At 31.0% G+C, this 14,427-nt stretch overlaps 2 protein-coding genes and 1 long non-coding RNA gene across 3 annotated transcripts; 1 reads left to right on the top strand and 2 right to left on the bottom strand.

The window, feature by feature from the left end:
* Positions 1-1,424: 1,424 nt before the first annotated feature.
* LOC133677895 (uncharacterized protein At1g28695-like) lies at positions 1,425-3,193 on the bottom strand. Its single transcript, XM_062100032.1, has 3 exons — positions 2,924-3,193; positions 2,304-2,690; positions 1,425-2,155 (listed from the first exon to the last, which is right to left on the bottom strand). The coding sequence occupies exons 1-3, from the start codon at positions 3,035-3,037 to the stop codon at positions 1,655-1,657; spliced, it is 1,002 nt and encodes a 333-aa protein (XP_061956016.1). The 5' UTR covers positions 3,038-3,193; the 3' UTR covers positions 1,425-1,654.
* Positions 3,194-8,453: 5,260 nt separating this feature from the next.
* On the top strand, positions 8,454-10,862 carry LOC133678297 (metacaspase-1-like). Its single transcript, XM_062100580.1, has 5 exons — positions 8,454-9,047; positions 9,525-9,855; positions 10,055-10,175; positions 10,286-10,492; positions 10,683-10,862. Exons 1-5 carry the CDS (start codon positions 8,642-8,644, stop codon positions 10,740-10,742), a joined length of 1,125 nt encoding a protein of 374 aa, XP_061956564.1. The 5' UTR covers positions 8,454-8,641; the 3' UTR covers positions 10,743-10,862.
* On the bottom strand, positions 10,842-11,501 carry LOC133678298 (uncharacterized). Its single transcript, XR_009835950.1, has 3 exons — positions 11,237-11,501; positions 11,098-11,158; positions 10,842-11,029 (listed from the first exon to the last, which is right to left on the bottom strand). It is a non-coding gene; the product is annotated as an uncharacterized LOC133678298 (long non-coding RNA).
* Between the last annotated feature and the right edge of the window lie 2,926 nt (positions 11,502-14,427).

The raw sequence follows: 14,427 nt of genomic DNA, 5'->3' as shown, positions 1-14,427 counted from the left end.
TGTTATTTCCTTGTCAAAAATTAACTACTAGCACTTAGATTGGAAACTTTTAGAGTGGCTTGGACTTGAATGCAATTGCCAAATAAGACATGGAAAGCCATGCACGGCGGCGGCGGCGGCTCCTTATTAACCATATTTTCCATACATAGTTGCTAGTTTTTCTTACCAATTACCTACCATGTATGACCTCGCATAGATTACTTAATCCATCAAAAATTAGTGAGATCGATTAATACTTAGATTAAGAACAATCTAATCCTAGGCAAAAGAGTTTCCCAATTCAGTTTACAAAAAAAATTTAACCATTAAAATTTATTAATAGACCGTATCTATTTTCAATTGATGAATTTAAAAAAAAAATGAATTGAGGAGAGATATTTTAAAAAAAAAAACCTTAATTAATTATGAAATCAAATTGATATAAAAGAAATCAAGATCAATCAATTACCGGTCTCGTTCAGGGTGGAGATTATCGGACCATCCAGCAGGATCGACCACACTGCTCATCTCTGTGTAGGCAAACACCACCCGAGGGCTTTCCCAATTCCGTTTACTTTGCAATGCACATAAGGTGTCTTGAAATCCAATCAGTCTGCAATTGTAGAAAGCAGCCTTGTCCCCACCGATTCTCAAAGCAACGGCCTGTTCTTCTTTCAATCTCCCACTCGACTTGGAGCAGAATCCTAATCCAGCAATTCCATGAGAAAAATAAATAGAAAATATTTATAACATAACAAAAACATTAACCTTAAATAAAAGAAAAAAGCAAGCACCATTGTTCTGAGTAATTCTTACCTTAATAATGATATTAGAAGCTACAAAATAAGGAGAATCAACTTGCAAGGTGGCACTATAAACAGTTCCATATACCCTAGCCGTACCAGCAAATGTCAAGGTTGGCATGGTACTAGCCGATCCTTTAAACGTAATGAAAGGCTTATCTTTCTCAATTTCGATTTTTTCGTTGTAGACTCCGGCACCGATATCGACGATTACACATTGAGTATTCCCGATGGAACGGCATCGGTCAAGGTTTTGTAATCACCCTTCTATTTTGTCAAACCGGTCTTGGTTTAGCCTAGGAGGTTCTATTGTAAATAATAAATACTATTTAAAAAGATTTTTATGTATTGGTTATCTATTGAACTCTCATATAGATCTGGTATTTTAATAGACACAAGACTTTAGATTTGATAATTATACCAAACTTTACTAAACATGTCAGATCCAAACCACTTGAGTTTAGTGATCAACGCAATCCAAAATAATATGAGTCTGGTGAACATGTCAAATCTAAAATATTTAGCCTGCTAATTTAATCCAATGACCTACAACTTGAAGTGCAATCCATGTTGGTTTATTTTGAACCGAATCTTTTTTATAAAACAATTTTTTTCAAGTTCTTGACATTAATTGTTTAAGGATTTTTTAAAAAAATATATAGTTTTTATTAGCTCGTTGAATCCACAATTTTGATCTTGGACCGGGTTAACCTTCATGTTAGATATTGTAACTAAAATTTTTTTTTTCTTCAATTTAGTATTCTAAAAACCAATAAATTAACAAGTAGTGTAGTCTCTCTCTCTCTCTCTCTCTATATATATATATATATATATAACCTTAAACAAAATCATTCAAACCAAAGCCATATATATCATTTCCCCCATGAATGTGCACACGCCTCATGCTTCAAATTTCCAAATGTTGATGTCTTATTGACCGCAGACCGCTTGAATCTCTTCCAATCATCTATAACAGCAGATAAGTCAGTAATCTTGGCACTAATCGTTCGACAACAATTGGCATGAACAGTTGTAACAGCTCTAATGTCCTTGCTATCCTGACAGAATCCACTGAAGTAGAGGGTGTCCAGGAACCTTACTCTAAGGCCTAGCTTCTTAAATACACCTCCATGAAGCATTCCATTTAAAACATCTTGCTCTTTCTGTCCAGTAGACTTGTCTTTCCTTTCATACCACAAGTCAAATAATTGAATAGTGTTCTTGTTTGACCTGATCATGAAGAAGCCCGTGTTTATTGGGTTGGTCTGTGACCATTGATCACCATTGAACCTATCTGTACTTATTTGTAGATCAATGTTTTTGTTGAAGCTCAGCCTTGGAAATGGGTTCCTTAACCACAATACATCAGCATCCTGTCAAGAAAGGAATTGATCAGCTTATTGAGTGACAAAATAACACACACCCTTATGTAAATTGAGCCATACATGCGATGCGTCTTGCCCTAAACAAGTTGTTTGCCCTGGACGAAAAGTGCCGAGAAAAAGATACTAGAAAACATACCGTAAAAATGAAGTTATAGCCACGTCTGAGTACTTGTCCAAGAAACAAGGTTCTCCTCCACATCATCTTGATAAATTCATCGGACATGTACACTTCCTCCTTATCAAATTTCACACCATCTGTTTCAAGTTTGTAACAGTGAAGCCGGAGAAACTTGCACCGTTCATAGGACGCTTGATCAACATTAACAAGCAGGAGATTATCAACCAAACCTCTCGTATTTTCACCATGCCAGAAACTATCCAAGAAAAGGTCTAGCATTGACTTATCGTCACCCTCTACAAAGGCCTTGTTTACCATAGCGATTATCACAGCTTTGTTTTCTGTCGATGCCTCAGCCAAAGCCAGTCCCAGTGCATCTTTTTGGCTAGTACTGGTCACGTTTCTCTACAATACGCAAAAAAATTCATATCTTAAGAATGAAGGATAAAATTTTTCACTGGATTTAGGGTCAATGCCTCCTCATACATTTATCGAACAAAAAGAAAACCAAGACTTAGAGAAATTAATCTACGTTACATTTGACTATATATATTCGCTAATTAAGGTCCAATAAACTTCCTAATAAAGGAAAGGGTACTTAAAAATAATTAATAAAGAAGAAAAGAAAGCATGCTTACTGTGTAATACTGGAATGGAGAGAAAGGCTTGAAGGTGATTAATCCACATAGTAAAGTAAGGAACAGAAGGGAAAAGGCAATGATGTGGTTGCAATGGTTCTTGAGACCATTCATGTTCTTGAAAAATCTTCAATTTTTAGATTTAGATTTCGTCTGGATGTTTGGTTTTGGTTCCCTCAATCGGTGGTGGATGGTGCAGGAAGTTGAGTTTTTGAGGAGTTTTATGCTTGATGAAATTTATTCTCATAGTGAGATCTAAAAAGTCTTGGTCTATGGAGTTTAGGACACTCATAAGATCATCATGATACTGTCTCCAATTTCAACCTTAATTAATAAATACGAAAAACTGTCTTCCATAACAAATACACGGACAAAAGGTCTCATGGACCGTAGTTCCCAAACTAACTCGAATAAAAGGTGTGGGTCATTGATTTAATTAATGAATTTTTAAATTAATCCGAATCAATTATTTATATTAAAATAATATTATTTTATTTGAAAAAATAAACTTGATTTATCATGTTTGACTGAGTTAATTTAATTTCTAAAAACATGACAAGGTTAACAAATTAAATTTTACTGAATTAATATCTTTTTTAGTTCAACCTAAAATCTAATCCTAGTTGGATTTTAAGCCACATAATTCTTGAAAATTTAATAACTATGCTTTTTAATCTCTACCTTCCTGTCAATTTTGAATAAATTATTATTTAATCACTTGTTTTTTTAAAAATAATTAGTGTTATCTCTTTGGTTTAAATAACCTAATATCGAGTTCTTATATTTTCATGTTTTTTTTTTTTTGTAATTTAAAACAGAGTAATAAAGTAACTTATAATTTTCAAAAACCAGAAAGACTAAATTTAAAAATCATTAGAGAAAAAAAAAACCAACAACAACTCAGAGACTAAATTAGTGAATTGTATCGTCAATTTTTGTAAGCGGTTTGACGCCATTCCCAGTGGAAGAATGGAGCCCACAATTACGTGGTCTTTGGGTTGGGTTTGGAATGTTTTTAGCCCATAAACCTAGCCAGGCGCGATGACCTGAGTCCTCACCACCGCATATCGCACTGCCATGTTAGGGGAATGGCTGCCCATTGGATTGGTGCCATGATTGAGCACTACTCAATAGGGGGTGAGCATTTTTCAAGGAAGAAAAATGAGTTTTCCGAATTATTCTAACCAATTGGGGTAATGATTTTTTAGAATTTTTGGAAAATGATAATTCTTAAAATTTAAAAAATAAAAGTAAATTCAGCAACTCGGGTGATACTAAAAGATATTTGGATTACTCTAATTATATTTTATCATTTTCTTATTCATAAATTTTTTAAATTATTGGACTTCTATTTTTTATTTGATCGAGTTTTTGGCTAGTCAAAACTTCCCTCAAGCCTGGTTTTCTAGTTAATTTCAAAAAAACAATAGTACTTTAGATAAAAACAGATAATAGGGTTAATGGGTGAGAAATTCAAGTTACCCTAAATTACTTGATCAGTTAAAGTTAATTCAAATAAAAATGTATATATAATTAAAATAGTTTTCTTGCCATTAGCGTAAACTATAAACTAGCATTGGTGTTTACACTCGCCATAAAGCCAGACTATATTTTTTTGTGTAGAAAAATGATATTTAGGTTTTGAAATGGAATAATATATATATAAAAAACCCAATCATAACAAACTTGCAACCATGTTATTTAAGATTGAACCAATTCAGGATATCCTGCAAAAATCATGACCTATATCATATGTTTGGAATAACTCGATAAAAAATAATTGAAAAAATAATTTTACTTATATAAAAGGATTTTTTAAAAATAGCAATTAAAAAAATGAGGGTCAAATTAAAATAAAAAATAAATTTTATATTAATTGAAAGGTGAAATTAAAAAAAAAATCAATTTAGTAAAAGAAAAAAAAATCAAAGAACAAGGCTCAAAATTGATATAAAAAATAAAAATAATATGTTGTAATTAAAAGGTGAGATTGAAGAGAATAATAACCTTTATAAAATAGTCAAGAAAAAATCTAGAAATCAAAGCAATGAAAATCAAATTGAAAAACATCATACAATAAATTTGAATTCAATGATGAAATTAAAAACTCATAAAACTTTTACAAAAGGGTCAAGGAAAAAAAATTCAAAGAATGATGACCAAATTGAAGAATATAATATTTGATAAATTGGGATTTAAAATTGAAATTGAAAACAAATAAAACTTCTATAAAAGGATCAAGACAAAAAAAAATGAGAAATTAAAAAGATCAAGAACTGAAGTTGAAATACCAAAAAATCAAGAGGACCAAGTTGTAATTTTCAAGGAGGAGAGAAATAAAAAAAAATAAAAACTTGCCGTTGTCAAATTAAAACACCATTAAAGGACACTCGTTGTACCAACAGGAAAAGGATACGACAGCTCTTTCAACAAAATAGTGGAAGGATGTAGGCGCCTTCCATGCGCTTCTAGGTGTGCAATATGCATATGTTTATTTTTTATTTTTAGATAAATACAAAAGTGTCACAAAGCTAACTTTCTAATTATAAAAAAATAAAAAAGTTGTGAAAAAATAAAAACACTCCTTGATCTCACTCTTAAAATTTTTAATTTTAAGGTTATTTTTGTTGTTTTATTATGCATTTTAATTGCTGAGTATTTTTTTATATCTTGTTAAAGACCAAATTGTCCTTTAATTTAAATTATAATAGCAAAAAATTCATTATAAAAATACAAAAATATCTCTTGAAATTATATTTAATTTTTTTACTTCTAAGAGTATTCTGATTGTTTTTTTGTGTAATTAAGATGGAAAAATATTTATTTATTCCCAATAAATTTAAAAATAAGAAATAAATTATATGAAAAGACTTTAATACACTTGAAAGTAAATGAAAAAATAAAATCATAGCAGTATACAGTTTCCAGTGGATCTTGAACTATAGTAATTTTTAATTAGGTTTTGTTGACAATTTGAAATTATTAATTTCATATTTGAGGTCATATTAGTAAACTGTGTTGGAAGATTCATCGAGGGCGTGAGCACAGCAGTTTACATAACTTTCTTAATGCATGGGCTCCTTGCACTTGGGCTTTGAGCTAAACAAAGAGGGCAAGAAGTCCTGTGGCAGTATGGCCTGAGGGTTTAAATAATATAGTTTTAAATTTTTTTTATTCAAATTATATTTTTATTAATCATCCGAATTGATTTTGAATTTACTAAGTCAACCAAATCATATCAGATCAACCCGAGTCATGAATTTGTTAAATAAACCAAAATTAATTTAAGTTAATCTATATATGTTGTTCTCTCAATGCTTGTTTTAAAAAAAAATATCGTCTTACAATTTGTTTTAGTCAAACTACATTTTTATTAGTTGTTTGGATTATTTTTGAACTCATCAAGTCAACTGAATCACATTAAATCAACCCCCACATTATCTAAATATTTTGCCCTCTTATTTGTTTTTCAAAAAAACTTGACATCAATATTTTGATTTCTCTATTTTTATTTGTATATGTGGTAAGATGGTCCAATATGTGCATTTAATTTTTTTAATTAATCTTAAAATTTTATTAACAAAAACTTAAATATATTGACACCTAAATAATTCATATGTTATAATCACAACACTACTTTTAAATTACATGGTTGTTAAGAGTGACAAAGAGAAAAAAAATATCCATTCTTAATGTGTAGTAACTTTATTATATAAAATAGATTCCTACCAGTCACCCTTTGTTTACATTGATGAAAACATCATCGTACCTTTCTAGGATTATTGTTTTTTTTTTTTTTGATTATCGTGGGTGTCCGGGCTAGCTTGCGCGCACCTCGACTAATCCCACGGGCCCTGAAGTTAACGACCATGTAAGTCTCCAGTGGCCATCATATGAGCAACTATAGGGTTTGAACCTGAGACCTAAGAAGGAGCAAACCTCTTAATTCCAAATTCTTCCCACTAGGTCATGGTTTTCTAGGATTATTGTTGATTGGTCTTAAAAAAGGATGTTGAAAACTTGCATCTGCATGCTTTTCACACCCAGAACAAGAATTCCTCGTCGAAAAAAGGTTCATTCACATTGATTACTTGTCAAATTCTTAGCATAAAGTCACATATCATATGAAGATTATATAATGCTTGTTCTTTTCCCGGAAGCCCACCATCGGAGTGCAAATGGAATATTCAAACCCCTGTTGCTTGACTGTTTAAAATTTTACTTCGCGTATTTCAATTGATATTTTTCAAAATTTTGATTTTTTTATTTAAAATTATTTTTTTATATTTTTAAATTATTTTAATATACTGATATTAAAAATATTTTTTTAAAATTAAAAAATATTATTTTCACCAACGAACAAAACTTTAAAAAAATATATGTAATAAATATATTACTAAACATAGATTAAACTGAGTGCAAATGGAATATTCAAACCCCTGTTGCTTGACTGTTTAAAATTTTACTTCGTGTATTTCAATTGGTATTTTTCAAAATTTTGATTTTTTTATTTAAAATTATTTTTTTATATTTTTAAATTATTTTAATATACTGATATTAAAAATATTTTTTTAAAATTAAAAAATATTATTTTCACCAACGAACAAAACTTTAAAAAAATATATGTAATAAGTATATTACTAAACATAGATTAAACTGAGTGCAAATGGAATATTCAAACCCCTGTTGCTTGACTGTTTAAAATTTTACTTCGTGTATTTCAATTGGTATTTTTCAAAATTTTGATTTTTTTATTTAAAATTATTTTTTTATATTTTTAAATTATTTTAATATACTGATATTAAAAATATTTTTTTAAAATTAAAAAATATTATTTTCACCAACGAACAAAACTTTAAAAAAATATATGTAATAAGTATATTACTAAACATAGATTAAACTGAGTGCAAATGGAATATTCAAACCCCTGTTGCTTGACCGTTTAAATATTTACTTGGTGTTCGGAATGGTATTTAAAATGGTATTTTTGAAAATTTTATTTTTTTATTTAAAATTATTTATTTTTTCATGTTTTTGGATTGTTTTTTGATGTGATGATGTTAAAAATATTTTTTTTAAAATAAAAAATATTATTTTGATGAACGAAAAACACTTTAAAAGAATATATGTAATAACTATATTACTAAACATAGATTAAACTATTAAAAAAAATTAGATGAGCAAATCAATGTTCCAAAACCATTTACCAATTTCTTTTTTTTTTTTTTAAGTTTTCATGATTAGGGTATTCTTCAACGGGCAACATGCAAGAAACAAGCCTATCAATGTATAGTATAGTAGTGCACTTAATTAATTTTATAATCCCTTTCTTTATCAATTAATCAACTCAAACTATAATATTAAAATCATTTTTTCTGATAAAATACTATTAAAACCATTAAAGTATGATGATTGAAAATTTAAGCACGGCTACGAATTTTTATTGTATAGAAAACCTTACACCTAACATCGCTTTTTGGCCAATCATTGTTTACTGACCAACTTGTTAACTGTACATGGAAGTCAAAGTTATCATCCCCAGCTTCTCCACGTTTTGCCCTCCCCGACGAGCCGCTCGCCTTCCTTCTCACCTTCCAAACCTCTTACCAACTTTGCCTTGTATCATCAGCATTAAATTAATCATACTATTGCCAATAATCCCTTCTCATAAATTTTTGAGTTCTGACATTTCCGCGTCTCTCAGAGACACTAAACAGCATGTACATGTTAGTCAACTGTTCAAACTGCCACACCCCTTTGCAGCTTCCACCAGGAGCCAACTCCAACTCCAACTCCATCTGCTGTGCTATCTGCCATGCCATCACCTACATAGTTGATCCTCGCTCTGCCCCACCACCGCCTGCTCTATCTTACTCATCCTCGAGCCAATACCAACATTACCCTCCCCAACCTCATCCTTTTCAAGTGGTTCCATCACCATTCAATCATGCGCCTCCTGGACCACCACCTGCTGTCCATGGCACAAAGCGTGCTGTGATTTGTGCGGTGTCTTATAAGAATACTAAAAATGAACTCAAAGGGTGCATTAATGATGCCATGTGCATGAAGTATTTGTTGGTTAATAGGTTCAACTTCCCTCAATCCTCCATCATCATGCTCACTGGTAAGAATTTTCAAAGATTTATTTCCGTTCTTGTGTTTCTTGAAAGATTCTTGATAGATTGATTTATACCGTCTTTAATCCGCATATATAATGTTTTGGTAACTGATTAATTAATGATTTATACCCTCATAATTTAGGTTTTTTTGTTGGATATAAGTTCTCTTTACAAAGTCATTTACTCTGTTTGGTTGAATTAAGTTCATATTTTAATGTCTTAGCTTTCATAATCAGGGGGGATTCTCTCATGTTCTTATGTTTGGTTGATTTTGGAATGAATGATATGCTTGTTTGTGTATTGTTATCCCGAATTTCAACTTGATACATTCCTATACTCAGATCTAAACAGCCGAGTAGAAATTCTAAAACAAATACAGAGTTATTTCAAGTTTAACTTTGACCAATGTGTTCGATGCTAAAGGCACATGGAGTTTTCTGTGATTATATCACTATTCAAGCTGATTAATAATCAATTTGCAGAGGAAGAGACTGATCCTTATAGGCGGCCAACGAAATCCAACATGAGATTGGCATTGTCATGGCTCGTGCAAGGATGTCAGCCTGGAGATTCATTAGTGTTTCATTTTTCCGGTCATGGTTCGCAGCAGAAGGATTACAATGGAGATGAGTTGGATGGATATGATGAAACACTTTGTCCAACAGATTTTGAAACTCAAGGAATGATTGTTGATGATGAGATCAATGCAGTACTTGTCAAGCCTATTTCCCATGGTGTTAAGCTTCATGCCATCATTGATGCTTGCCATAGTGGCACTGTGCTGGATTTACCGTTTCTCTGCAGAATGGATAGGTTTGTCCTATCCCTTTCTTTTCTTACTATAAGCATAGCATAACCTTGTAGCGGAGAAATACAAGGATAAACCCGTGTTCATAGCCTTTGGCACCTTGCAGGAAATGCTGGCTTTGAATACAAATCGATTATATTTGCATCCTCTCTATCCAAATATTGTAATTTTCTTGCTCATAAATGCTTACATTGATGAAAATAGGAGCGGGAAGTATGTTTGGGAAGATCATCGCCCTCGATCAGGAGTATGGAAAGGGACAAGTGGTGGGGAAGTGATCTCCTTCAGTGGCTGCGATGACGATCAAACCTCTGCAGACACTTCGGTACTTCCATAATTGAGCATACATGTCAAACTTTATAATCTAGAAATCAAGAATGGATTTTCTCATTCACAGCAGCAATGCACTTATTCAATCTGAATCTATATGGACAGGCTCTATCGAAGATCACTTCAACAGGTGTAATGACTTATTCGTTCATCCAAGCAATCGAGCGCGGACATGGAACTACATATGGCAGCATGCTAAATGCAATGCGGGCTACCATCCGTAAGACGACCAATGAGCTTGGTGGTGGTATTGTAACAACACTTATCTCAATGCTATTAGCAGGGGGGAATTTCAGCGGAGGGATCACACAGGTATGTTTTTTCATCATTAACTTTTTGCTGTTTGTATTCCGCACATATCACCATTGCAAAAGCTGTGGTGACAAAAACTTTCTAATCATGTTTGTTTGTATGTGCTCTTACATCACATTCATTAATTCTGCTCTCATTTTTTGATCTCCTTCTGCTTATGCTGATTGGTGATGTTAAAATCTTTCTGCAGGAACCACAGTTAACTGCTAGCGAACCATTTGATGTGTATTCAAAACCTTTCTCCTTGTAACCCAGAGAAGAAATTGTCATGAAACTACATGATATGTTCGAGGGAGTCATATGTACAGTTCCTGAGCAAATGTTTTTTCAACAAAATAAAAAAGCTTAGTAGTTAGGAGTTCGAATTTCATTATCTTTATCCAATAGCTGAAGCATAATCAGAGATCAATCATATTGGAGATGAGATTCATTTACATTATCATGTTGTCGAGGGATTTCGAGCCTCTTGATCCGCTTCTCCGTTAGGACGGCTGCCGACAACCTCTTCAGATGCCATCGTAATATCCATTTTCACAGCTGCAAATTAAAAGTGCGCAAATTAATAATCGAAAACATAAATATTACTGCCTTTAACATGTATCTACCTAGGATATGGTTGGAAGAAGTAACATGTTCTTTCTCCTCCCATCTTCCAGAAGACTTCAACTGTTCACATACAAATTTTTTGTGTTAACCCAACTGCTAAAAATAATCAAAACTTCAGATACGAAAATTAAAAATTACCCTTTCGTTCCCATTTCTTGAAGATTGTATTTTTCATACCAGCGATATTTTGATATGTTCTATCTCTTCTTCTTGGCATTTCTAAATCATTTTGTAAATTCTCACACGGTGCCTGACAGAGGGAAAGGAAAATGAAATTATTGTCAGCAGAATCAAATGGTTGGTCATGTTTTTTGCACGAGTAGAGAGTAGCAGTAAAACAAACCATTAGATTACAAGAACCAGGTTTTTAAAAAGGTTACATCATCCATCAGCAGTTGGGTTACCTCTCTGCTTTTGCTTTTAAAAGCATGATGGCCTGAGGCCCCACCGTATTTTGAACTGCTATGTTAATGTGTGATTGGCATGAGTTTATCACTGCGCATGATCTCAATATCCGTCCTTTTACACATTACTATAGATAGATTGTATAAATTTTGTTGTGTTTTTTTTTTTAATTTGATTGTTAAATTTTTTTTTTATGATTTAGTTCCCATTAAAGACCAATTAATTTTAATTTTTTATGAAAAGATTGGATTAAAAGAAAATGAACCTAAATAAAAAATGTGCTAAAAATGAATGGTGTTCAATAAGTTTAGAAAAAGATGCATTTTGGTCCTCAAACTTAAAAATTAACACAAATTATACAATTTCAATACCTCAATATTTTTTAAATTCAATTTAAATACAAATATTCATTTTTGTTGTTTTTAGTCCTTTGTTATGAGAGAAGACATAGGCCGTCGAATTCTGACAGTAGAAAAAGAAACATGTCGTTGACATTAATTTAAGCTACTAAAACAAACAATATTAGTGTCAAATGGTTTCTTTTGATGAGAGAAGTTTATATTAGGTGATTTTTTTACCTTTAAAGTTCATGAAAAAATAAATATAAGCTCAGGTTGATTTTCAGTTTGTGTTGATTTTGGTTTTTGGGACGGTATTTCAGCTTTTTTAAAGCTATAGATAGATTTATCATGATTTTTGAGGTATTTTGGGTCAAAATAGGTTGAAAAACAAGTTTTTGGGTAAAAAAAACTTAAGTCTTTATTTTCCGATCATCACAGTGGGCAGAATCTAGGTAAGATCAAACGATGCATTGTTTGATTTCTTTTCAAAAAAAACTTGGTGGAGCAAAAAAAAATAAAGGCCTAATCATGTGAGCCCTATCCAAATAGGCTAAGCAAGCTGGCCAAACCTCGCAGCATCTGTTCTTTTTTCAATTAATGCTTTTTTTTTATTTTATTTTTCAAAAAAATATTTATATTTATATTAATACTCATTCTCTCTTTTATTTTATTTAAAGAGCTTTTTGTAAAGAATGGTTATTTTTTTATTATGTGTTTAATTTATAAAGAGATTTTTCTGATTTATCTATAATTTTTTTTAATCTTTTGTATAAATGAGCTATATTTTTTAAAAATAAAAAATGTTTATTTTCATATACTATTTCTAATATGTGTAGTCTTGCATAATTATTTTTTTTATTCAGTCAATTTAATGTGTTTGTTCATTTCAATTATCATTTAATTAAATAAAAAAATTATTGTAACAAATAGAATTTAGCAAACATAACCGGGTAAATATTCCGTCATGCAAGATTAAATATCTTGATTTAAATGTGTCTCTTGATTGTTCAAGTTTTATTTTTAAGTATCATTAATGATTTTTTATTTATTTATTAGCACTTATAGTTCTCAATTTATTTAATTACATGTATGCATAAACTTTTTAACTTGCGCCTAGATTTTTTGAACTATAAAAAAACATTGAAAATCTTGCGTATATAATTTTTTCATAAAAAATAAAAATATTTGACCTACAATAAAACACGGGCCACATAATTAGTAAATTTTAAAAGATATAACTGAATTATTATAGAGAATTGCACAAGGACACTTGTAACATATAATTTTTAAACTCGTTGCGATGGATGACTCATGCCAAAATCTAAGTTTTAAATTGGTAGCATTAACTTGAGTTAATCTAATTTTTTAAAATAAAAACATAAAAAGTTTTGATTTAATATGTAAAAAATTATTTTTTTCACAGTCAAATACAGTCTAATTTTCAAGAAGCTTTCCCGTCAAATACTTACACAAGCACCCCTTTTCAATGAATTTTTTTTGTCAAATACTTACACAGGATTTTTTAAAAAATCTGAGTCTGTATAATTGAAATTTCTAATTAAAAACTTCATCTAAAAAGCCAAACAATGAAAGATGAGATCAAAAATCATATCCCAGTGTTATTTTTTCTGTCTACCAAAACATTTGAATCTCTCACTTGCCTTTTCACTCTCAGATCAACGTTGTAGGTATCATTCTCTTCTTTGTCGATGATTCCTTTCCAAACAAGTTGAGCAACATTGAATTAATACATGAATTGGGCAATTTAGGAACCAGCTTCAGCTTCCTCTTGCAATGACTCATAATTCCATTTATTTCCTTAGTTTCCTCATCGTATAAGGAGTCGTGGTAACTGTCGTCGTCGGTACAAAGTGGTTGGTGACAGATGAGGTAGTAATGGAGGTTAGATCAAAAAAGAAATGAGGAATCAACTAAGAAGGAGAAGAAGAACAAGGGAAGAAAGGGAAATGAGGATTTTTATCCATAACACAAATTGATATTTATTAAAAAAAATCTGGCCGCACTCGAGTTCTGAGTAGACTTAATGGGTCATTTAGTTTGACTAGATCAATTTCAATTTTGATTTTTTCTTCATTAAACTCACGTTGGATTTGAAATTGACCGGCAGGTCATCGATTTTGATCGGAGCAATTATATTTCTGTTTTTTAGCTTTGTATAACCCGATCAAGACTAGAGGTTGCTTTGGTCCAGGGTTAATTTCATATTTAACATATTATAATATTTATATATGTATAAAATATATTTATAACTTCATTAAAGCGTTTTTTTTAATTTATCAAAACATTTTTATATATTAAGAATTTTAATTCACATGAAAAACAGTCCAAATTAATTGAAGGTGTGAAGTGATAGTTAGATATGTAGGTTATTTTGATATGAATTCTTGTTTTGGGATTTATAGACACAAAAATGTTTTGAAATGTTTTTTTTAGATAAATGATTTACTTGCAAACCCTAAGAAAACAGCCCTTTTAGCTCACAAAAACCGACGTCGTCTTCTTTTACTGAAACGGCAAGCCGGTTGACATTGAAGTCCACGTCATCAAGAAGACGTGGCCGGT

Source organism: Populus nigra, chromosome 18 (assembly GCF_951802175.1).
Source record: "Populus nigra chromosome 18, ddPopNigr1.1, whole genome shotgun sequence".
Classification (NCBI taxonomy): domain Eukaryota; kingdom Viridiplantae; phylum Streptophyta; class Magnoliopsida; order Malpighiales; family Salicaceae; genus Populus; species Populus nigra.
Note: the sequence above shows the minus strand (reverse complement) of the source record. Positions and strands in the feature narration are given on the sequence as shown.

Coding starts and splice junctions, on each gene's coding strand:
- LOC133678297 (XM_062100580.1), top strand. CDS start 8,642: ATGTACATGTTAGTCAACTGTTCAAACTGCCACACCCCTTTGCAGCTT. Junction 9,048..9,524: donor CTCCATCATCATGCTCACTG/GTAAGAATTTTC, acceptor ATCAATTTGCAG/AGGAAGAGACTGATCCTTAT. Junction 9,856..10,054: donor TTTCTCTGCAGAATGGATAG/GTTTGTCCTATC, acceptor TGATGAAAATAG/GAGCGGGAAGTATGTTTGGG.
- LOC133677895 (XM_062100032.1), bottom strand. CDS start 3,037: ATGAATGGTCTCAAGAACCATTGCAACCACATCATTGCCTTTTCCCTT. Junction 2,691..2,923: donor CTCCATTCCAGTATTACACA/GTAAGCATGCTT, acceptor TGCGTATTGTAG/AGAAACGTGACCAGTACTAG. Junction 2,156..2,303: donor GCTATAACTTCATTTTTACG/GTATGTTTTCTA, acceptor CTTTCTTGACAG/GATGCTGATGTATTGTGGTT.